General features: G+C 42.2%; 1 protein-coding gene across 2 annotated transcripts; it reads right to left on the bottom strand.

Annotated features, from left to right (window-relative positions):
* Positions 1-66: 66 nt before the first annotated feature.
* Positions 67-24,461, bottom strand: RBM12 (RNA binding motif protein 12). Of its 2 annotated transcripts, none has more exons than XM_073683714.1 (3): positions 24,222-24,461; positions 13,732-13,814; positions 67-5,499 (listed from the first exon to the last, which is right to left on the bottom strand). In XM_073683714.1, exon 3 carries the CDS (start codon positions 5,474-5,476, stop codon positions 2,636-2,638), a length of 2,841 nt encoding a protein of 946 aa, XP_073539815.1. In that variant the 5' UTR covers positions 5,477-5,499; positions 13,732-13,814; positions 24,222-24,461; the 3' UTR covers positions 67-2,635. The 2 variants fall into 2 exon arrangements, with proteins under 2 accessions (XP_073539815.1, XP_073539816.1); XM_073683715.1 differs by having other exon boundaries at positions 13,732-13,782.
* Positions 24,462-25,634: the final 1,173 nt, after the last annotated feature.

Raw genomic sequence — 25,634 nt, 5'->3', positions numbered from 1 at the left:
CACAAAATAAAGCAAAATGACAATTTTATAAAAGGCATATTTTGCAAGTTTTTTCTAAATTTAAAATAAAAGGGAAAACAAAACCCCACACCCATCATACTTTTATTTAAATGTTTCATGCTGATGGTTAAAGAACACCAAACAAATCAAGCATTTTATACTCATCTGCATGTCAAGCAGAACCACACTCCCCTGAGGAGCCCAAGAAAAAAAAAAAAAAAAACCAAAACACTTTATTTCACATTTTATATATTTACAGAATCCACAATATTTCCTTAATATCCAGGATTAAACCAGTACTGAAGTATGAAGCAGATATATTTCATATTTGAGTGTAAGATACTAAAAGTAAAATGACGCATTATTGAGGATTCAAAACAAAACATTTCTAGGTGTCCAATTCCACATATGCAACCTTTTAAATACAGATATATTACACTTTTAGCTCTGAAACAGCAAGAAAAGAAAACAGTTACGCATTTTGATCTTTAAAATGGACAGTTAAAACTAGCACTTTTTGTAACTACTTCTACAAGCCATAAAATGTCACCTTTGAAAAATGAAATAATTGAAATCATGAAGATTACGATGGTTGCTTAACAAATCAAGATGTTACTCCAGAATGAACGACACAGCACATGAGAGGTCTAAACAGTAAACATCCTGAACAGCCATGCTGGGCAACTTAAAGAAATAACATTTATTAAACCAGGTACAATTTTGATCATTATGTGCATTTCTCATTCAGATGTCAACTTTTGGGGAGCAAATCCACTTGATATGTTGTAAAGCATCACGTGAGCGGTATAAAGGAAAATTGATAAGCCTCTCTTCCTTCAATCTGTACAATCTTCTCAATAGAAAACCAAAGCAGGCTCCACCTTGTACTCAAACCTTCACCAAAGAAAATACAAATCTTACAGGAACTTGTCAAGTTGAACATGATCTCTGATCTATGGGCACCATATTATAGAGCAAGAGCAGCTGAACATAGTCATGTATAGTTTTGTAGAAACATTCACCAACTTTATTAAATTTACATCCCTGCTCTGGCTATGCACAGAAATTTAGTGGGAAGCACAATTCAGTGATTGACAGTCTTGCATTTATGACTATGCATACAGATAGCAGTCACCGAGTTGGACTGTCACAATAGATATACTGTATATATATTTAAAAGGAAGTGATCACAAAATAACCTGTTTAAATAAGATTTGTTACATGTATTTTAAAAATTAGCCTTTTTTTCGATACATGCCAAAATTCACAATTGGCAGTGTCACAACTGACACTGCTCCCTCTCTCTTAAAGGGACTCTGTCAGCACAGAATGACTGTTCAAACCAAGTACAGACGCTCGGTGATTCACAGCGAGGCCAATCATTTATATACACCTTCCCATCTGCTTGGTTTCCATCTATCTCCACCCTCCTCTGGCTCTATGATGCCAGGACTGTCAAAGAAAAGAGGGGAGGAGATTGGCCTCTGCTGTGAAGCACCTAGTAGTTGGACTTAGTTTGAACAGTCATTCTGTGTTGACAGAGTCCCTTTAATGTCCTACTCACAGGTTCAATAGATATGTCAATACAAAACATGAGGTCGGGGTCTGACCATTGTGGCTATGTGCTGTTTCCTGAAGCAACCAAACGTTAGTCTAAAAAAAAAAGCTCCAGGAGCCGGTGTAATGCGTAAAAAAACAATATAAAACTCATTGCCGGTTTTTAAATAGAATACATTTAAATCACAAAAACCTGATTTAAACAATGTCATTTTCTGATGATAGCTTAGGGATCTAAAATTCCAAGTTACAATGAATCTTTTCCCACAAACATACACATTAATCTGCTCAGCTCTTCCTGCTCCATAACATGATATCCACAGCTAGAACTGCATGTACATGTCAGGTTCCCTTTAAGAGGTTCATTTTGCAAACCAATGGAATAAAAGTTTTGCCACCGACTCATTCGCTTATGTCTTGCCCATTCAGCATTCAAAAGGCAAGACTGATCACAAATTAGAAAAGCAGATTGTTCTTTTTACAAAGTGCTCTACTCATCAGAACAACATTAACAGGCTCAATATAGTATAAGGGCTCCACTACTTAGCAGTTACAGAACATTAAAAGAAAAAAAAATGCTTATGTATTCACACTGAGAAGCTTGTGGCAAAGTTTGTATTCCGGAATACAGAAAGTCATTTCTACTGTACAGAAACCTGATTTGCAACATTTTAGGCAGCATTTTGGTAACGAGCATTATTGCATGTATAACAAAAAAAACAATTATAAATCAATATTATCCATACATTTCTCAAAATTATAATATTCGCTTTTGTTCCCGCAAAATGTTCGGCAAACAATACATTTGAACGTAAAAGAAAATATTCTTAAATCAGAAATAACACTGGCAGAAAGACAAGTAAAAAAACAACAAAAAAAAAAACAACCAATACAGTTGTCTTACCAGGTTTGAAGTAACCAAAGCTTGTCCTAAACATTGATTTATTCTGCAAATACATTATACATTTTACCTTAGTCATCATTAAACAGACTTGCAAAATGTAGATGCTTTGCCCAGTAAATGTACGTCAGTCACAGTACAAAATATAGTGTGTTCAAACATAAATGTAGCGATGTGTTAACCTAAAACAAGTTTTACTTTTCTTGAGCCCATTGGCCGGTCATTTAAATCAACCACAGCTGCCATTGCCTCATCACGGGATTCAAACGCAACCATAGCTTCTCCGGTAGGCATACCCTTCTCGCTAAACTTTAAGCACACAGAACCGGGTATTAACTGATAACCATAAAAGAAATCTAATATTTCATCTACAGTAACTGTGAAAGGCATATTTTGGATCCTAATTACTGTTGGCCCTGGTTTTCCAGACCCATTTCCAAAACCAGGAGGTCCACTAACTGGCAGATTTGCTGGACCAAAACCAGGAGGGGGATTCATACCACTGGGGCTACCTGGTATATTTGGTGGTGTTGGGTTAAAGTTAGGGGGGGGATTTGCATTAGAAGGTCCGCTTGCAAAGGGTGGAGGACCGGCACCAAATCCTGCGGGGGGCACATTAAAATGACTTGGGCCACTTACAAATTCTGGGGGATCAACTGGAGGGTTTTTCACATTTGATGTTCCAGGTGGTGGTGGTCTTGGATCTACAAATCCAATTCCTATTGCAGGTGGTGGAACAGGGGGAGCAAAGGTACTACTACTTGGTCCACCAAATTTACTAGGCATAAGAAAGTTCTGACCATTGTTGTCATTTATGTTATTGTTCATAAAGGAAAATTCTTCACCACTGGTACGAATTGACTCTGCTATATTACTAAAGTGTTGCATTTTGAAACCCTTCCTTCCTAGCATTGGAGGATTGACCTCAATTTCTTTCCGTTCTTCATTATTCACCACACGTAAAAAAGCATCTCTCCCATTTAACTTTTTGCGATTTAGGCGCTCTGATTTACGAGCATCATCTTCACTCCTATATTGAACAAGTGCCTGTCCCAAACCTTGGCCATTATTATCTGTCAAGACATGTACACTGCTCTCCTCCACATCAACACCTTCCAGATTAAAGAACATAAATACATCTTTTCTACATATGCTGTATGGCAAATTTGAAAGATGACCCCAGAGTCTGGGGCTATGCTTATCCAACTCCAAGTCAAGGGCAGAATCTTTATGGTCACCATAATTAAAACTCTGCATTTTTTTCCGAATTGTTTCTATCTTTTCTATCATTTGACTTTTGGAAACGGGGTGTACTTGAATAAATCGATTGCCCATATACTGCTTATGTCGATTTAGTGCTGTTTTATAATCTGCCTCATTGCTAAATTCGAGAAAACCTTCTCCAGTTGCTTTACCATTGGGAGCATAAACTATATATATGCTGTCTTCAACAATGTCCAGTTTCTTAAAAAAATCTATCACATGTTTGTTTTCTGCCTCATAAGGAAGGCCTTTCAAATAAATGCAGAAACCTCGCTCATGTGGGGACCTAGACCGGGAACGTCGCCGAGCACTAGGCGATTTAGACCTGCCCATTGACGGTGTTATCATACGCAGTGGCCCATGGTGTGCTGGCCCGTGGTGCGCTGGTCCATGGTGCGCTGGTCCATGGTGCGCTGGTCCATGGTGCGCTGGTCCATGGTGCGCTGGTCCATGGTGCGCTGGTCCATGGTGCGCTGGTCCATGGTGCGCGGGCCCATGGAGCGCGGGCCCATGGAGCGCGGGCCCATGGAGCGCGGGCCCATGGAGCGCGGGCCCATGGAGCGCGGGCCCATGGTGCGCTGCACCATGTTTTCCCACATGTCCACCAGACATCACCCACTGTCTTTCACTGGCTGGGGCAACTTCAATAAAACGTTGTCCCAATAGCATCCTATTCCGTTGCAAAGCTTCATATGTATCATGTGGCGTCAGAAGCTTCACCAATACCCCACCAGTGGGGCGACCCATATGATCTTTCAAAATAACCAGCCCATCTATACGCAAACCATGAAGAAATTCCTTTACGTCATTCTCTGACACAGGGATAGACAAACCATGAAGAGCCACATATGGGTCATCATGGTTAAGAGGAGGTGGTGGTGGTTTCATTGCATTTTGAGAGCTCAATGGTATTGGATTTATAGGACCAAGAAACAATGGGTTGATATTACTATTCATTTGGGACCCAGAACCATTCATCCCTGTAGGCAAGGGACCGACAGGCGGTGCACTTAAAGGTGGCATTCCAGTCAAAGGAGGAAGAGAAGACAATGGTGGTACTGGTGGCACTGGCGGTATGGGGGGAACAGGAGGCAAGGAAGACACAGGAGGAGGAACAGGTATAGGAGGTATGGACGGCATTGGTGGTAGGGTCGGTATTGTTGGCATTGGAGGGATTGGCGGTGGTGGCACAGAAGGCAGCTGAGGAGCAACACTGGGCATAGGGGAAGTAAATGTTGGATTGCAGAAGGCTGCACCTAGACTTGGTGGAGCATTTCCAACACTGGCTGTTGAGAAAGTTGTGACATTCTTACTATCAACTACAGAGGGAACTGTAGAGACTGTGCTAGTAGGGGGACTGCTATAATTGGGAACAGTTGTAGGCATGCTAACTCTGCTCATTACAGCGGTAGTGCTCATTGCTGGATTTGGTGGAGGCCCAGGGCGGTTAGAGTTTGCTGGTGGGATATCAACATTTGCAGTCTCAAAGCGTCTGCGACTAAGTTCAATCATGTTCTGCATTTCAGTCTTACTGCTCAACAGCAGTGACACTTTTGACCCTTTGATTGTACCACCTGTGCGCATCATACCAAGTCGTGCATCTTCATCGGTGGCAAAAACGATGAAAGCCTCACCCTGCTCACCCCCTACAATATGCACGCCACCATCAGGAATGGTTAATCCAGAGAAGAAGTGCCGAATGTCCATGGTTCCTGCCACTATAGGCAGACCTTGCAAGCGGATGACCACAGCCATGCTGCGTTGAAAAAAACAATCACCTGCAGATGAAAAAAGCAACGTCTACATCAGATTTAGAATTTGAACAAGGATTCCATCAATTTGTTTCCCCACCCCCTCCCATCTTGTTTTTATCTTCAGCAATGTTTTGCCCAAATTAATACAGATTCAGTTAACAGAGCACAAAATATAAACAAGATAAGGGAACATATGCAAATCCATAATCAATAACATTTTAATTATTAAATGAGTTTATGAAATTAGACAGGCACAAAAGATATTGGATTGGGTGGATTGTCAGCTTCAGTCCAGTTTTAAACACAGGCTTTTCACAATTTTCCTCCTTGTGTTGCAGCCCAGCAGATGTGGCAAAAAAAACAAGAAGTAAATTGGCAATATTTAAAGTGCACCTGTCAGCAGGATTGTGCTTAGTAAACCACATACACTGTCAGGTGGGCCGTTATGCTGAGTAAAATGATACCTTTGATGATGAAATCCGTCCAGTGGTTTTTTTCTAATCGTTCTGCCATAATGATATGCTCTTGCTCTGGGGTGGGACTTTAGGGAGGGGCTGTAACTGGTGCTCTCATTATGTATGCCTATCTCTGGCCTCTGACAGGTCACAGTACTTTCAGTGACCTGCCTATTTTAAATATTGCCTTTGCAATTTCTGTAGCAAAGTGAAAATGTGCATCCCCCAAAGTGGCCGCCGGCACTAGCGCAATAGCATCTTTCGGTTGCCGAGAGATGCCACTGCGTATGTGCGGGCACCATTTTGATTGAGGAAAACAGCTAATCTTTGGTATTGCCGTACACTATCCCCCAGTCTTATACTGCTGACCTTTACTTATTCATACAAAGGATATCCAAAGGAATCCAAATCAGATTAGTAGGGGTGCAATACCGATAGGTCATCAATGTCATAAGAATGGAAAACCACTTTAGCATTGAAACTAGCAATTGGTAACATGAAAGGTGACATGTTTCCTGCAAAATGGGACATGTGTCATAAATTTGGCATAACATATTAGGTACTTTCATATTTCTCTTCATTACCCTTCACTGCCATATAAATACATCAATAAAAAGTAAAAGTGATTATAAAATTTTAATATTTAACCACTTCGCACCAGAGCCTGTTTTTGCCTTCGTGACCGGGCCAATTTTTTCAATTCTGACCACTGTCACTTTATGAGGTAATTACTCTGGAACGCTTCAACGGATCCCCCTGATTCTGAGATTGTTTTTTCGTGACATATTGTACTTCATGATAGTGGTAAAATTTCTTTGATATCACTTGCGTTTATTTGTGAAAAAATCGGAAATTTGGCGAAATTTTGAAAATTTTGCAATTTTCAAACTTTGAATTTTCATGCCCTTAAATCAGAGAGATATGTCACACAAAAGAGTTAATAAATAACATTTCCCACATGTCTACTTTACATCAGCACAATTTTGGAACCAAAATTTTTTTTGTTAGGGAGCTATAAGGGTTAAAAGTTGACCAGCGATTTCTCATTTTCCCAACAAAATTTACTAAAACATTATTTTAGGGACCGCATCAAATTTGAAGTCACTTTGAGGGGTCTTTATGACAGAAAATACCCAAAAGTGACACCATTCTAAAAACTGCACCCCTCAAGGTGCTCAAAACCACATTCAAGAACTTTATTAACCCTTCAGGTGCTTCACAGGAATTTTTGGAATGTGGAAGAAAAAAATTAACATTTAACTTTTTTCACAAAAATGTTACTTTAGACCCATTTTTTTTTTTATTTTCACAGGGGTAACAGGAAAAAATGGACCCCAAAATTTTTTGTGCAATTTCTCTTGAGCGCGCTGATACCCCATATGTGAGGGAAAACCACTGTTTGGGCGCACTGCAGGGTTCGGAAGAGAAGGAGCGCCATTAGACTTTTTGAATGTAAAATTTGTCTGAATAATTAGCAGATGCCATGTTGCGTTTGGAGAGCCCCTGATGTGCCTAAACAGTGGAAACCCACAAAAACGTTTTTCATCCCTTAATTTTGCATTATCATAAGGGTAATAGGATAAATTGCACCATGAAATTTGTTGTGCAATTTCTCCTGAACACGCCGATACCCCATATGTGGAGGCAAACCACTGTTTGGGAGCACGGCAGGGTTTGAAAGGGAAGGAGCGCCATTTGACTTTTTTAATGTAAAATTTGTTTGAATAATTAGCGGGCGCCATGTTGCATTTGGGGAGCCCCTGATGTGCCTAAACAGTGGAAACCCCCCACAAGTGACACCATTTTGGAAACTAGACCCCTTAGGGAACTTATCTAGATGTGTGGTGAGCACCTTGCACCCCCAGCTGCTTCTCAGAAGTTTATAATATTGAGCCGTAAAAATAAAATTTTCACATTTTTCCCACAAAAAATGTTTTTTCATTCCCTAATTATCATAAGGGTAACAGGATAAATTGCACCATGAAATTTGTTGTACAATTTCTCCTGAGTACGCGGATACCCCATATGTGGGGGAAAACCACTGCTTTGGTGTACGGCAGGGTTCGGAAGAGAAAGGAGCGCTATGTTGGCTGGGATAGGCAGCAGACACCATGTCACATTTGAAGAGTCGCTGACATGCCGAAACAGCAGAAACCCCCACAAGTGACCCCATTTTGTAAACTACACCTCTCAAGGAATTCATCTAGGGAAGTAGTGAGTATTTTTTAATTTTTAAATTTGGGCATTGGGCAGTGAAAAAAGCATAATTATATTTTTACCACAAAAAAATGTTTTACCCTCAGATTTTACATTTTCACACAGGGCAATGGGTAAAAATGGTGCCGAAATGTGTCACACAATTTCTTCTAAAAGTGGCAATACCCCATATGTGGCTGTATTGTACCGCTCAGCCATACGGCGAGATCTAGGGGGGACGGAGCGCTATTTGAACAAATTATTGTAGAATAGGCATTTGGATTTGGGAGCACAAAATTTTCTGAATTTCTTTTGGGGGGCAAGGGCCATTTTGCTTTTCCAGAGCCTTTCTGCTACCAGTAACTTGGAAGTCCCTTATATTTTTAACAGATGACGGACCTGAGTGGGGACTAGCTTTTTTTGAGGACTGAGTTGAAGCTTTTATTGGGAACATTTTACGTAACATTTATCCGGCGCTCTAGGCTGAGCACTTACATCGGGGTTTCCATCTAAATTTCCAAGTGATGTAATTCAGATGAAACCCCTGCGGGATCCATTCACTGTAATGAGGCAGCAGAGTTACTCTGGACTCCGTCTGGCCTCTGTTTAGAGGTGTCCTTTTTTTCTGAAGTGCACAAAACTGTGGCCAACTGCACTTTTATGCACGCCTAAAACAAATGACACCGTGGGATCACAGCCCAGACGGCATCCACAGTGGCCTATATCTGCCTCATTACAGGGAATCTTCCGTCATGGGTTCCGGCTGAATCACATATTTCAGAGATTTACACGGAAACTCTGGCGTAAGTGCTCAGCGCAGAGCGCAGGATAAATGTGTGCCGAGCCATACTGCGATCTTTGGGAGACATAATAAACAAATCAGTAGCAGGTGAAGAATTGGTTTTATTTATTTTTTTACGCCGTTCCTAGTGTGATATAACTGATTAGATTACTTTATTCTTCGGGTCGGTGCGATTACAGAGATACCAGATTTATATCGGGTTTTTATGACTGACAGCTGTCACACACTAAGACGCTTTTTTTTTGCAAAATCTAGTTTTTGCATCGCCATATTTTGAGAGCTATAATTTTTCCATATTTCGGCCGACAGTCATGTGACGGCTTGTTTTTTGCGGAATGAGTTGACATTTTTATTGGTACCATTTTTGGGTACGGGACATTTTTTGATCGCTTTCGATTCCGTTTTTTGGGAGGTAAAATTAACAAAAACCAACAATTCAGGAATTGTTTTTTGAGGTTTTTTTTTATGCCGTTCTGCGTGTGGTAAAAGTGATCAGGCAGCGTTATTCTTCGGGTCAGTATGTTTACAGCGATACTACACTTACTGTATATTTTTTTTGTTTTGGCGCTTTTACACAATAAAACAATTTTATAGAAAAAATATTTTTTTTGCATTGCTTTATTCTGAGCGCTATAACTTTTTTATTTTTCGGCTGATGGAGCTGTATGGCGGCTTTTTTTTTGCGTAACAAGATGACGTTTTCAGTGGTACCATTTTTATTTCCATTTTGCTTTTTGATCACATTTTTTTCCACTTTTTGTTTGGCGATATGAGGAAAAAGCATAGTTTTTTGCTCCGTTTTTTATTTATTTTTATTACGGTGTGCACAGAAGGAGTTAATTAGTGTGACAGTTTTATAGCTCGGGTTGTTTCGGACGCGGCAATACCAAATATGTGTACTTTTTTTATTTTTTGCATAAATATACGGATTTATCGGTTTAATATTTTATTTATTTAATTTAATTTATATTGTATTTTTTTTTTAACAGTTTCAAAACATTTTTTTTTACATTTTTACTTAGTCCCTGTATGGGACATTAATTTTTATTTTTCTGATTCCTGATCTCATGTAATGTAATAGACATATATTACATTACATGAGATCTTCACTGACTGTTTCACAGTCAGAGTCTCCTGCCTGGCTTCAGCTGCAGGCTGAGCCAGGCAGGACACCATATATGGCAGAGCTGAAGGCGGTCATGTGACCTCCAGCTGCCATAGCAACGTCAGGTCCTGGAAGGCATCAGGGGTCGTCGGAGAGGTAAGTGGACGACCCCCTCTCCTCCTGCTGTCTTCTATATGCCGCGATCACTATAGATCACGGCATATAGAAGACAGCAAAGGGTTAACATCACTGGGACCTGATCCAATCAGGTCCCGATGGTGTTCCCTGTCAGAGCTATCGCTCTGCACCGCTCCTGCGGGTCCTGAGCGCTGCGGGACCACCCACCGCTTTTAAACGTCCGCGCTGCACAGAGCCCAGGCAGCGCGGATGTTTATCTACAGTGGGCGGCCGGGAAGCGGTTAAAAAGGACCCCGAGAAAAAAGCTGAAAATCACATCCCCTAAACAGAAAGTTACTTCCTCTACAGGATTCTGTATGATTTTCAGCCAGCCGCACGAGGCCGAGCAGGTTGTTACGCTGTTTCCTTAAAGAGGTTTTCCCACGAACAAAAGCTCATTTTAAAAATTGTCTGTGTCTGACCGTGTACAGAACATACCACAGCTCCTGGGCAGGGGAGGAAGCAAAAGACAGGATTCATTTTGTGAGGTAAAATATCGTTTAAAAACAGACAGTGAAATATTTTACCTCACAAAATGAATCCTCTGTGATCCCCTGCTGTAATGTCTGTATCGTATTTTGCTTCCTCCCCTGCCCAGGAGATGTGGTATGTTTCGTACACGGTCAGACACAGACAATTTTTAAAATGAACTTTTGTTTGTGCGAAAACTAACTCCTAGAACTTAATAGAAGTTATGGAGAAAAAGTGTAGCAAGGCAAGCGCAAGGCAGCCTGCTCTCCTGTTTTTAGAGTCCTGACCTCTTCAGATATTGCAGCTTCAACCATGAAAAGCTGAGATGAGAATTATTTTTACACATTTTTAGCCATGAAAATTCTTTAACACCTAAAGGGTTATTCTCAAAATGTATCCTCAGCAGCTCACAGCTCTCCAGTCTCTTCACTTCCTTGTCACTGAGGGAGAGTGGGGGAGGGGGGTGGGCACGCCTCAAGAGACAGTTCTGGTTTAGTTGCTTCATCCTACTGCTGAGCAGATACATTAAGGGAGTCAGTGGCTTATTCTCAAGTCAGCACTTATCAATATATTGGCATATAAAGATAACCGTGCATTTGAACAAGGGCACAGATCAAGTGAGCAGAAAATAAAACTGCTCTGAAAACTGCAAACTTGAGGCTAAGGACTTGTGATTTTGCAGGGCCGATAGCAGCTCTGGATAAAGAGCTGACAATGAGGGGGAGGGGAAAGTGAGCAACAAGCTGAAAATGTAAGAAAAGCTCTCATAGGAGAACTAAAACAAATAGAAGAAGTAAGTCAATTACAAAACTTGCTTATTTTCATACTAACTATACTAATTTCATAACATGAGCATACCTTTTTAATAACTACCAAGGTAGGTGTGAAAAAAATCCTTAAACACGCAAAAGTGCTGTACTAAATATCCAGAAATGAATCACATGACACATGGAGAAGTCCCAAGCTTCAAACAAGACTGAGAAGCTATCAATTTACAATTTACTCTGTATTTAAGTAGGTTTCAATACCCAACTAAAGTGAACACATTTGTTTAACCCCTTAAGGGCCTAAGGCATATTAGTACGCCCCAGGCCATCACCCCCGGTTCAGCGGGGGCTTCAGCGCTGAGCCCACACAGAACCAGACACATGTCAGCTGATTCTTACAGCTGACATGTGCCCGCAACAGCCGAGGGTGGAACTGCGATCCACCCGCGGCTGTTAACCAGCTAAATGCCACTGTCAATCTCTGACAGCTGCATTTAACAGCGCCGCACAAAAAGAGCGGCATTAGCCCATCGATGACCCTGTCACGTGATAGCGTGTCACCGATGCGTGGCCATGACAACCCGTGGTCTGCAACAGACCCCTGTGGTTGTCATGTCTAGTTTGATATGAGCGCCACCAGTGGTCGGCGCTCATAGCAAGTGAGCACTTCTGCTACACAGAGGTGATCTGCTCATCGCCTCTGTGTAACAGAAACGATCAGATAACTGCAGCTTCTAGTCTCCTATGGAAACTATTGAAGCATGCAGAAAGTGGAAAAAAAAGTTTTTAAAAATATAAAAAAATATATATATAAAAAAGTTTTAATCACCCCCCTTTTGCCCCATTCAAAATAAAATAAAAAAAAAAAAACACATACACATATTTGGTATCGCCACGTTCAGAATCGCCCGATCTATCAATATAAAGAATTAATCCGATCGGTAAACGGTGTAATGAGAAACAAAATCTAAAACGCCAGAATTACGTTTTTTTGGTCGTTGCAACATTGAAATAAAATGCAATAACGGGCGATCAAAACATCGCATCTACCCCAAAATGGCATCAATAAAAACGTCAGCAAAAAATAAGCCCTCACCCGGCCCCAGATCCCGAAAAATGGAGAAGCTATGGGTCTTCGAAAATGGCGCCATTTTTTTTTTTTTTTTTTAGCAAACTTTGGATTTTTTTTCACTACTTAAATAAAAAAGAACCTATACATGTTTGGTGTCTACGAACTCGTAATAACCTGGAAAATAATAATCGCAGGTCAGTTTTAGCATTCAGTGAACGTGGTAAAAAAAAACGTGGAATTGCATTTTTTGTTTTGCAATTTCACCGCACTTGGAATTTTTTTCCCCGTTTTCCAGTACACTATATGGTAAAACTAGTGATGGCGTTTAAAAGTACAACTTGTCCGGCAAAAAATAAGCCCTCACATGGCCATATTGACCGAAAAATAAAAAGGCTATGGCTGTGGGAAGAAGGGAGCAAAAAATGAAAACGCAAAAATGGAAAAACCCAAGGTCGTTAAGGGGTTAAATAAAACACAAATCTATCACGCAACTATGTTAGAGCTCTGATTTTGCGGTAAATAAAATTTGTGCGTTGCATGTGATTTGCATTGAAGACCATTGCAAGTGTCAAATGCCACTTACAACATGCAAAAGAAAATCCAACACATTTGGAACCACATGCGACTGTCGAGGGTTGCAATGTGACCCCAGCCAATCACATCTAATGTTGAAATTTGTTGCTAAGATTTCAGTGTTGGGCTGCATGTGGCTGTGTAACCCTAGCCTAAATCAGATCCTATCAGCGTCAATGATGCCATGTATGTTTTACTCAGAATTGATGCAACATTTCAGAATAAAACATTCTTTGAAAAGAAGGCCGAAAACCCAGCATCTCAGATGACTTATCCAAGGAAGGATCTTTCTCCCCCACACGGAATAGTCTCTTCCGATGTATGTGCATATAGAGACACCCATCAGTGTAGTGGTACGGGGCAGGGAGATGCCGCCAAGGATGTTCCTTGGTCTTGTCTTTAGAGACATAGTTCCTGGCCATCTTCTCAAAATATGTTTTCTCCAAAATGCCGACTTTCACAGTAAAACGTACTCGCCAACAATAATTCACCCAGTGTGATGAATGCTTTAGTTTGAGCAGCATAAGTCCCATGATAGGTTCTCTTAAAAAAAAAAAAAACACAAAGCTACTGATAATGAGGATAAAGTGCTCAAATTGCAGAATTTTTAATAGTGAATGGTTAAACTAACAGCTTACCTGCAGAAATTTTGATTTTTTTTCTCTTTATTATTTAGAATCCAATGAATCCTGTTGACAATCAATAAAAAAATTCTTTATGACTGCAAAAAAAAATGAAATTAAAGGCACACATGAAAATCAAACAATAAAACAATCTCATAGAAGGTGCAGTAAGTAAACCAACATACACCCTGCCTTTCTGGCAACACTCTACAGGATAAGGTGCACAGGGCCAACGTAGGAATAAGTAGTTAATGTGAAAAATGGATTATGGCAAACATTGTTATACTTGAAAGAGCAAAATAACAGGTTTTCCAGACATCAGATATATACACATCTAATTTCTATAGGTTTTGCTTTATACTGCAGGGGGACACAAAACACACCTGCAAATTTATGAATCAGTACAGGATTTTAACAATTTAAATTGACCTCAACTAGAAATAAAAAATCCAAAACGATAGGCTAAAAAACATTTGGCAGATTGGATTCATGGCTTTTAGGACCTGTCCAATCCAGCTGTACTGTGCCAGAGCTCACTGGATGTGATGTTCAAGCAATTCCATAAAACATCAGTTGCCTATTTCATATTTACAATAAAGCTGAAGAAATGCTTACAACATCCACTTAGAAGGATAATTACAATTTCCAAATATATGTATGAGCAAAAATGCTTCTGTTCCTTTACAAGGGAAAAAAAAACTAAAAAAAAAAACTTCATGTGTCACCATCTCTCTAACAGTTTTCCGTGTGGCAGATTACATCACCTTTAGAAAACCCATATAACTTCCCATCCTTATTAGCAAACCAATGCCAATCCGTGGCAAATAGCCCACTATGTGCTGCAGAAACCACTAAAGTGAGCTCCTGAATGATAAATCAGCATTTCAGGTAATATTTATGTTGTTCAACAGTATGTTAGTTTTATGACAAATGGCTGCATTTAACATAAAAGAATAGACGACAAGAGTAATGGTATAGTAAGGTTCACACACCGTTCTCCACACAAACTATGTGTGCAAGTTCAGTTTTATCAGACAAACACTAGCCAGAGTGTTTGCCTGAAACATAGTCCATTGCCTGTTCCAAAACAAATGCACTAGATGAAGGTTACATAATTTAAGAGAAACATCTCTATCCCCAAAATGCAACAGCTGCAGTTATAACACAAACTGCAATCTAGATCAAGGAAATAAAAATCAATGCTCACATGAAATGTTTTTGAATCACAGCACAAAAACTTTCTATTTGTACCAAGAACAGAATCATCTGTATTAGTCAGCATCAAATCCTATGACACATTTCCAGACATCCATTTAGAAGCAGTGTTTCACACTATTGCAAGCAATCACAAGCATGGCCCAGTAATTATACCATGCTTGATTTTTGTTTTTAGCAGGGGCACTTAAAAAGGTAGTTTATAAACAGAAGTTGAAAGAAAAAAATGTAGCAGAATGAGGAAAAGCACAAACATTCAAAATTGACATACCTGTACACTCTGAGCAGCAGATTGAATAGAAAAGGAACTTGTCATTCAGTTCACAATTCTGGCATAAATTGCTTTGAAAAGTTGCAAAATTTCAGCGCAACTGTGAGTTGCATAAACACTTTGTGATTTCACCACAGTTTCTTCCAGCTCTGCCAAAATTGATGGAGCTGGGCCAGGACAGGGGCGTAACGCCACAGCTAGTTTATTGCACAACGAACTGTGGCGTTCCACAGATTTCTGGCGTGGTGTACATGGAGGGGCACACACCACTCATCAGGTGCTCCATATTTATGAACAGCCATGTACTTCTTCACGAATCAGGAGTGTCTGACTCCACCATGCCACCTCATCAGGACTAGTGAGAAAATCGCCAGTCTTGATGAATCGGGGCCATAGTCTGAAAAGCCATAAGGGACCATAGAAAGGTGAATCCAATGTGGTTCCTCCTGGATCCTACATGCCCTGCTCCCGGTGACTGAAAGGTCTCTTTCTACATACACACATAAAAGAACTGTCAACTGTAAGGGTATGAGCCCACGATCCGGAGACACTGCGGCCCCAACGCTACAGAGTATCCCCGCAGCTTCCGCCCTCATTATGCAAATGAGCGGCCACAATTTTTTTTCATATGCGGACTTTCCTTGTTGATGTTCGGGTATGTGTCAGGAGCCGCTGCGGGTTTGAAGTTGCGTACTTATGCAGCGTCAAACCCGCAGCGTACAGATGTTACAGCATAGTGGATGGGATTTCTAGAAATCCCATGGCCACTATGTGTCTCTGTGCTCCTGCAGATCACCCGTGGAAACTGACATGCGGCGTGTCTTTCAGGAAAACAGCATGTCAATTTCTCTTGCAGCTCCGCATGTGGACTTCCCCCATAGACTAACATCAATGAGGAAAGTCCGCATGTGAAAAAAAAAAGCAGCTGCTTATTTGCATAATGAGGGCGGGAGCCGTGCGGCTGTTCAGCAGCAGCGGGGTCGCAGCAGTTCCTTATCGTGGGCACATATCCTTAATCTATGGGGAAAGTCCACATGCGGAGCCGCAAGAGAAATTGACATGCTGCGGGTCTGAAAGACGCGCAGTATGTCAGTTTCCGCAGGTGCAGAGACGTATAGTGGACATAGGATTTCTAGAAATCCCATCCACTATGCTGTAATAGCAGGAAGCTGCAGGTTTGACGCTGCATAAACAAGCAGCGGGCTCCTGATCGTGGGCACATACCATAACAGGGCTGGGAGAATCCAACCTTCTTCGGCAGTTTTTTTTTCCTTTCAGAAACACCAAAGCGTTTCAGACTAAAAACACACCTGGTGTAATAGTGCAGCCAAGCTGATTCATGCTATCCTTGGTTTGGGCAGCATACTCAACCGACAGGTTAAAGTTAATGCATACAAACAACTGCTTTTTCAAATAGAAATTACATTGCTGCATAATTTACTGAACTACTCAAAGGGGCAACAAAAATTGCTAGCATAATGGTGTGTTACATCCAACAAAAATAATTTATGTAAAAGCAGACCCAACAATATTAATATACTGAGGTGTTTGTGCTTAGGAAGTTAAAATTGTTGACCAGGCTTGCGGTTCAAGTCTGCAGTCACATAGTGACTTGTGAGTCCTCATAGCTGGCACAGTGTGCGCTGTCAGGATTGTCTGGTGCTGGGAGCGGGAAATCATGTGACCGTGCGATTTGCATACTTCCAGGCACATTACAACTAGATGTCTTCAGACTCGCTCAAATCACTTACTGACCAAGGCCACACACATCTAGTCAGCACGTGACTGCACGTATGCAAATCGCATTCTTGAGGTCACATGCCCGCCTGCTCCCGGCGTATCCTGGCAGTGCGCACTGTGAGGATTCACAAGTCTGCAGTCAAAGTGTCTACAGACTTGAGCCCAAAGCCCGGACAACCCCTTTAAATAAAAACCACAACAAAAAAAAACCTTAAATTTCAGATGCTGTTATTAGGACATGAGCCTAACCAAAACACATTATAAACAAGCTAAATGCAGAGTAATAATAAACCAGGAATATATATAAATTAAGAACCGTTTTGAATCTCAAACATAGAAAGTTACAGTGACTCATTTTCTGAGCGGAATACAACCAACTATTTTAAAAGATAAAATATTGTTATCACCATTGAAAAACATAAATGAGCCAGTTACAACCCGTACAACAGACCCAAATCATCCGCATTTTTACCAGACTGACATTCAGCAGATCAACAATGTTTACTTATTCAGATTCTCAAGATAAAATAAAGTACCAGAGAAATCAATGAAACACTCATAAAATATTAACGTTTATGATAATTTCTTACTGCTGCACTGCTCATTTAATGGAGACAAGAATGTAAGGCAAGTAAACAAATGAATACTTAGTACTGATCTCCGTCCTGCTACTTACTACATAAAATGCAAATGAAAGGTCTCATACACAAAAACGAATGCAGGCAAATATGTCAGGGATGCACCCCATCACCAAGACAGATCAGTCATTATCTAATCTGCTCTGCAATCCAAGAAAAGAAAATCATAAGACATTTTAAACCAGATCTGTCACCAAATTTCACAATACAAACCACGTACATTATTAAACAGATGTCTTAGACATGATGAGAGTCGTGTATTTTAAAAAAAATATCCTTGACAGAATGGTTGAAATATCCCGAAATTAAGATGACCATTTTGCGAGCCCAGCTACAGAATAAAATATCTCACAAGTCCATGAGTGTTCAGCTTTAAGAAAAGTGTATATTTACAAGGGTACAATTGCAGAAGAGATATGTTATCTCTTAAAAGCTCCAGTGTTTCAGGGAAGATAATTTGAAAAGCTGGTCAGGAGCCATAGGGAGATACCCAACTGGTCCAGCGGTGTCTCCCCACGTGAATGACAGATCTCTCCTCATGTACACACATGGCAGAGACCCTGGGGCAGTGTCGCACTAGACAGGTATCTCCTCTGGATGGTTCTTCAAACTGTTTTCTCTGTAACATTGCATTTCAGAAAAAAAAAAGAAAAACACATACCTGGCTGCAATTGTGTAGCATGATTCGACAGGTTCCCTTTAGAATCCCACATGGCAATAAGGATCCCGCCTTACATACTGGACACACTAACGTGCACTTGTGTCTTTAGTGTATATTCACAAGCTGGTGCACATTTGCTATTTTCCAAACAGACCTTAGGTCCGCGTGAGGAAAAAAAAATGCAGCATGTGCTAGTCTGATACGATTAATGAACCAGACTGAGGCTGTGTGCCTACGATGCGTATTTCATGCGTTTTTGGTGCGGAAATTTCCGCAGCGTAAACGCATGATAAACGCATGGCAAGCCTTCTGCCATGGTCCCCTATGCAATTCCGCACTTTCAATGCCCATGCTGCGGATTCTTCCACAGCGTTTATGCTGCGCTCAAAAATCCGCAGCATGTCCATTAATTTTGCGGAAGCGCAGCGTTTTCGCCGCCATTGACTTGCACTAGAACGCGCCAATAACGAAAGACTGCATCTGTACTTGCGTTATTGGCGCGTTCTAATGTGCGGATGGTACCCGGGTGTAGAGGAGAGAAGATTCTCCTCCACACCCAGGTACCATAGAAACTGTAAAAAAAAGAATAAAATAAAAAATAAAGATTATACTTACCTTCTGATGGCCCGCGCTGCGCTCCTTCTCCTTTGCCGGCACATCGCGTTGGCCTGTAGTACCTGCGGTGACGTTACAGTCATGTGACGGTAGGTCCTTCAGTACACAGCATCGTGATATCCCGGCAGCCAGGAACGAGAGCAGCAGCACACGCCGGGCCATCGGAAGGCAAGTATCAGGTTTATTTTTTTATTTTTTACCATTCTTTCGGTCACACTATATAAATCCATGCTGTTTGCATGGATTTATATAGTGTGACCTAGTTGTCAAGCACTTTCCAAGTGATGCTAAAATCACTTGGAAAGCGCTTGTCAATCCGCATGCGGAAACGCATGTGAATCTGCACATTTTTATCACATATGTGGCACTTTGTGCCTTTAAGCTCTTTCATGTATTACTTTTTTGACTTGTGTATTTAATAAAATTATATATTTTTTCTATTCTCATTTGGGGCCATGATTGATTGATATGATTATGCGGGCGTTTCTGTGGTATATTCTTTATGTGAATCTGCATGCATTACGCAAGAAACGCGCATGTACAATCCGCATGCGTTTTTTTCTGCCAGGGAGATGCAGAAATTTTCTGCTTCATTTCTGCATCGTGGGCACATAGCCTTACTGCATGTAAATAGTCAGCAGCTCCTGCACATGTCAGCTGTTTGGCCAAACACATGGAGCCATCATATTCGCAATTTTGAGACATAAGTGGTGCATGAGGTTCAGCGCTCGTTTGAACTTAGCTCAAGTCTCAGGCTATGTGCCCACGATGCAGAAATGAAGCAGAAAATTTCTGCATCTCCCTGGCGGAAAAAATGCATGCAGATTGTGCATGCGTTTTTCCTGCAGAATACATGCGGATCCACATGCGTTTCCGCATGCAGATTGACAAGCGCTTTCCAGGCGATAGCATCACTTGGAAAGTGCTTGACAACTAGGTCACACTGTATAAATCCATGCAAACAGCATGGATTTATACAGTGTGAACCGTAAAAATTAAAACAAATAAAGCTATACTTACCCCCGATGTGTGCAGCAGCGCTCGTTCCTGTCTGGTTCCCGGCTGCCGGCATATCGCGAGACAGAGCGGTGAAGGGCCTGCGGTCACATGACTGTGACATCACCGCAGGTCCTCAAGCGATGCCGGCATTCAGAGAGAAGCCGCCGGACAGGTGAATATAACTTTATTTGTTATTTTATTCTTTTTTTTACAGTTTCTATGGTACCCAGGTCTGGATGAGTCTCCTCTCCTCCAGAACTGGGTACCATCCGCACATAGAAACGCATAGAAGCCGCTTGTAGAAATGTACAGTCGCGGTTTCTATGCGTTTCAATGCAAGTCAATGGCGGGAGTTCCGCTGCGCTACCGCAAAATTAAATGATATGCTGCGGATTTTTGTACGCAGCATAAACGCTGCGGAAAAATCCGCAGCATGTGCATAGAACATTCGGAATCCCCTTGGGGACCATGGGGTGCGGATTACCTAGCGTTTCACAAGCGTTTATGCTGCGGAAATACCGCAGCATAAACGCTTGAAAAACGCTACGTGGGCACGCAGCCTCAGTGTAGTCTTTAGTTGGCAGTACACATCTGTAAATGTATAACTCAATGGTTACAACATATTAAAGCGCTTATGGAAGATATACAGTCAAGTACACTGCAGCCTGCGGGGCTCCTTAAGTTTAAAAGGTATGCTGATCAATACTAACTTGGCCTCTGTCATGTTAATAACGCCTTACATAAACACTTAAGGCTATGTTCCCACTTGTTTCTTTTCAGTCAGAAATCTGAAGCAAAACTGATCTCTGGCAGGAAATCAGGTGCGTCAAATCTGCAGGTTTTGCTGCGTTTTTTCACTGTCCTATTTATCCATGTACATAAAGGTGAAAAAAAGAACCCCATTCTATTTTGCCATCAAAAACAATGAAAAAATTTACCTTCGTGTTTTGGTGCATTTTTTTCACCACCCATTACTTCCTATGGGTGAAAAAACACTGAAAGAAGTGACATGCTCTATTTTCCAAAAACCCAAACAAGCAAAAAAAAAAAAAGAAGTTGTGTGAACAGAGAATTCTGGTTTCTCATAGACTTTGCTGGTACTGCAAAAAGCAGCTGAAAATTTGCATAAAAATCTGCAGCAAAACACAACGTGTGTGAACATAGCCATAGGCTAAGTGACCAAGATGCAGAAATGCTCCGGATTTTTTCCTGAGCGTTTCTGCATCTCCCTGGCAAAAAAAAACGCATGCGGATTGTACATGCGTTTTTCCTGCCAGGGACATGCGGATGTGAAGCGTTCTTCACATGCATTTCCGCATGCGGGTTGTCAAGCGCTTTCCAAACGATTTTAGCATCACTTGGAAAAGTGCTTAACAACTTGGTCACACTATATAAATCCATGCAACCGGCATGGATTTCTATAGTGTTACCAAGTTAATAGTTGAAAAAAAGATTAAAAATGGTAAAAAATAAAAAACCATTATACTCACCTTCATATGGCCCCCGGTCTTTTCTCCGCTGCGTCAGGTCTCTTGTACGGCTCGAGGTGGTGTGAAAGGATCTGCCATGACATCATTTAGTCATGTGACAGGTCACGCGACTAAATTACGTCATGGCAGGTCCTTTTAGACCATCGCGAGCCGTACAAAAGACTGGAAGCAGCGGAGAAAAGACCGGGGGCCATCAGAAGGTAAGTATAATCTATTTTTTTATTTTAATTCTTTTTTTTTTTTTACAGGTACTATGGTACCCGGGTCTAGAGGAGAGTCTCCTCTTCTCCAGACCCGGGTACCATCAGCACATTGAATCGCTTAATATCCGCATGTGCACATGTAGTCATGCGGATATTAAGCGATTCAATGCAAGTCAATGGCGGTGAAAACGCTGCGATTACGCCAAATAATTGGTAGTGCTGCGGATTTTTCCGCAATGATAATCCGCAGCGGAAATTTCCGCAGCATGTGCACAGCACATGCGGATTATTATTGGGGAACATGGCAGACCTTCTACCAAGCGTTTTTTAAGCGTTTCTGCAGCGGAATTGCCGCTGCGGAAACGCTTACAAAACGCACAGTGGGAACACAGACTTAAGGGTTTGTCCAGGATAAGAAATACATGGCTTTTTCTTCCAGAGACAGCACCACACATATCCATGAGTCCTGTGTGGTACTGCAGCTCTGCTAGATTTTCATTTAATTGGGCATGTGCTGCAATCAGGGCTGTGGAGTCGGAGTCGTGGAGTCTGTGTCCATTTTGGTGGAGTCGGAATAAAATGGACCGACTAACTCCTAAAATATATAATAAATTGGGTACAGTAGTTCAATGCAGTTTGTGGGGAATACCATATACCAGTCATGTACAGTGGTGGGCAAATGTCTTCAGAAGAAATAGCCATGCTTTTCTTATTTTCTATAACTCCTTTACATAAAAGTGAGTGAATATATATGCATGTGATGTAGTGTGAGTGTATTCATCTGCACACCTACCACAGCCTTCTCCAGGATCCAGCATCATTATGCTGTTTCTCAGTGATGTAAGAGCTCTGGAGCTCTCCAGATCACACTGCGCGCTCTGCGTGACCCTGGAAGCGGTTTTACAATTTAAATCCACTGAGCGTCAAAACGAAGCTTCATAGGCTCACAGTGTAAGGGGTCTTTCAGACGTCCGTGTTTCCAGTAAGTGTGGTGACCGTATCCACACGTACTGAAGACACTGACACACATAGACCTCTGTGGACATGTCAGTGTGTTTCTAAGGACCATGTGTCTGTTGGAAAAACACGCTGACATGTCCGTTTTTTTACTAGCCGAATGGACCGCAAAGTCCCGCACACAGATGACATCCCTGTGACAAGTACCAGCGTCTGGGAATCAGCGGTACCGTTCACGCTGTTCCCAAGCACCAGGTGCTGAACGCTGCCCTCATCATTGACCCCTGCCGATGCTGCGATCAGCGCTAGCAAGGGACAATGTTGTGAGCAGTAGTCTGCGCCCACTGTGTCCTGGTGTAAAAATAAGAATAAAAAAAACCTTACACTCACCTGTCCCCCACTGTAATCTATGTGACCACTCCAGCCGAGGAGAATGACTGCTGCAGCAAGCGGGCCCCTGACCTGCACTGAGCTCACTGAGTGACAGGACAATGCTCGGTGAGCTCAGCACAGAGCAGGGGATTGCTCGCCGTAGTGAGTCATTCTCCCCGGCATGAGCGGTCAGATGGATTACAGCGGGGACATCTTCAGACAGGTGAGTATAGGCTTTCGTATTTTATCGGGGTCGAACATTTAGTTCACATGTAAAGGGGGTGTCCGTGTTTAAAAAGACTTTGTGACTGCAAACTTGTGAATCCTCCCAGCGTGTGCATGCACTGGGAAATGTGAAGAGTCACCGATGTCAGAGCCAGGAACAACAGTCAAGTGGAAACAGTCTGTTGGTTTCTGGCTGGGAGTGGGCATATCGCATATTTGTGGTCATGCGACTTCTGTCCTCAGTGCTGAGCGGTGACTCCTCAGGGCGCGCAGTCCGTGCATGCGCTGGGCAGGTTCATAAAGGGACTGCAGACATGTCATTTTATACCGAACAACCCATTGAATGTGGGATGGGAGTGCTTCTTTAATGACTTAGTCGCATATGGTGCCTAGCATGCGCTGACGCCGGCATACATAGTGGGGTAACATGATGAATTCAGTAGGTGAGCCCCATCCCACAGCCAAACTGTTGTAACTGAGCAGGATTGGCTTATAGACGCCAAGTCGCAGTTTACGGCAGATTTCTGGTATAAGCACTTTAAGGAACTGTCGCCCAAAGATGTACTTGTCCGTAATCGTATAGCTGGGCTCCAGCAACGGCTGCCTGTGGTTTAGGTCTTTAAGAGTTTTGCTAGTAATCATTTTTACTCCCCATATTTCTTAGAGAGCAGTAAGATATTAGGGGCCTATTACTTCATCAGCTGTTGAAAACTACAACTCCCAGCATCTGGGAATAGTAGTCTCTCTCCCATTATACCAGGAAAAAACTATAATAATGTCACAGTATAGTCCTACTCGGTCAGTACGATTCACAGAAATGGTCATGTAGGAAAATCACAAGTAACAACCGCACGAAATCCACCACAAAATGCAGCAAGATGATGGAGTAAGCCGCCATGTACGAACACAGGGACAAGTGCACAAGCAGGACACCATGGCTGCTCTCTGAGCACAGCCTCCCTGTGTCCTGGAAGACGCCGAGCAGCCACACCAGGGCCGGACATGAGGGAGCACATCATGGACAATACATGGCACCGCGCACCCTGCCGAGGCCTCCTCCCGGCCAAGCGTCCATCCTTCCCTCACACTCCCCCCTCAGCGCGCCCTGACGTCTCTTACCGCTCAAATCTTTTTATGAAAGGAAAATAAATGAGAGAAACCGCAACAGGTAAGGCGAGACGCGTCACTGTCCGCCCTCCCGGTCTCGTCTCTTCGTGTGACGCGGTATATTTTATTATCACGCTTTGTTTCTTTCTTCGGCAATAGCAGCCGCACAAAATGGCGGCTGCATGGAGGTGTGACGTCACGCACGGCTTAGCTTCCATCTCAGCTCGTGGGGGCGGAGCCTGTGTCCCGCCTGCCTGCGGGAGGGAAGGAAGGAGGCAAAAGATGGCGTCCAGCTCGTGTGTGCAGTCAGGGCTTTGCTGCACTCACATTCTTCACAAACCTCTCTGATAACTCTTGGAGATGTACTGTGACTGCAGCATGCTCAACATTTGTGTGTAATAAAACGTCTATTTACTCAGAAACTAGATGAAAAAAAATTGTATATGCAAGGAAATAAAATGTAGTGAATCATCATTTTATGTTCTGAGGTAAAAAAAAAATAAATAAGGCCAGAGTCACACGTATCAAATACAGGCCTGTCACATCCGTACAACACAGACGTGATTTGTGTACAGCTCCCGTGCACTCGCCAATATTATGAATGTGACTTTGCACGCCTTGTCTGTGTAGAAAAATGCACATTTGCTGTAGCACATTGGCCACCAATTGGTCCGTGCAGTCCGTTGTGCACGCGGCCACCTCACAGATCAAGCACACTCGTCTGAACGCGGCCTTGACTACTGTGTGTAATCAAGTCTCCGTATAAATGCACCTGCTCTGTGATAGTCTCAGGGTTCTGTTTCAAGTGCAGAGAGCATCATGAAGACCAAGGAACACACCAGGCAGGTCCGAGATACTGTTTTGGTGAACTTTAAAGCCGGATTTGGAAACAAAAAGATTTCCCAAGTTTTAAACATCTCAAGGAGCACTGTGCGAGCGATCATATTGAAATGGAAGGAGTATCAGACCACTGCAAATCTACCAAGACCTGGCCATCCCTCTAAACTTTCATCTTGAACAAGGAGAAGACTGATCAGTAGTGTTAAGCATTCCGATACTGAAATATCGGGTATCGACCGATATTCGCGGTATCGGAGTTCCGATACTTTTAGAATATCGAATACCGGAATCGGAAGTTCCCATAATGCCTGCGCTCTGCAGTGTCTCTGAAGGATGACAAGCTGGATGGCAGCGCTCAGCTGCGATCCAGCCTGTCATGAGAATGCCATCCCAGCGTGAGAGAATTCTCCTGCGCTCACGGCAAGCGTCAGTGACGTGCATGAGGTGAGCCGAGTTCATTGGACATGACTAGTGTTGAGTGACCCCCGTAGTGTTCGGATTTGGTTCGGTTCGTCGAACACCGGGATGTTCGTGGAACTGTTCGTCGAACACCTTAGAACACTGTCGAACACCGTTCAAACCAAT

Source organism: Phyllobates terribilis, unplaced genomic scaffold (assembly GCF_046119375.1).
Source record: "Phyllobates terribilis strain yellow unplaced genomic scaffold, ASM4611937v1 Scaffold_5__5_contigs__length_657084704, whole genome shotgun sequence".
NCBI lineage: Eukaryota > Metazoa > Chordata > Amphibia > Anura > Dendrobatidae > Phyllobates > Phyllobates terribilis.
The sequence above is the reverse complement of the archived record's forward strand: the minus strand, read 5'-3'. Positions and strand labels throughout refer to the sequence as shown.

What these genes read in the sequence shown, in the direction of transcription:
- RBM12 (XM_073683714.1), bottom strand. Translation starts at nt 5,476, where the DNA reads ATGGCTGTGGTCATCCGCTTGCAAGGTCTGCCTATAGTGGCAGGAACC.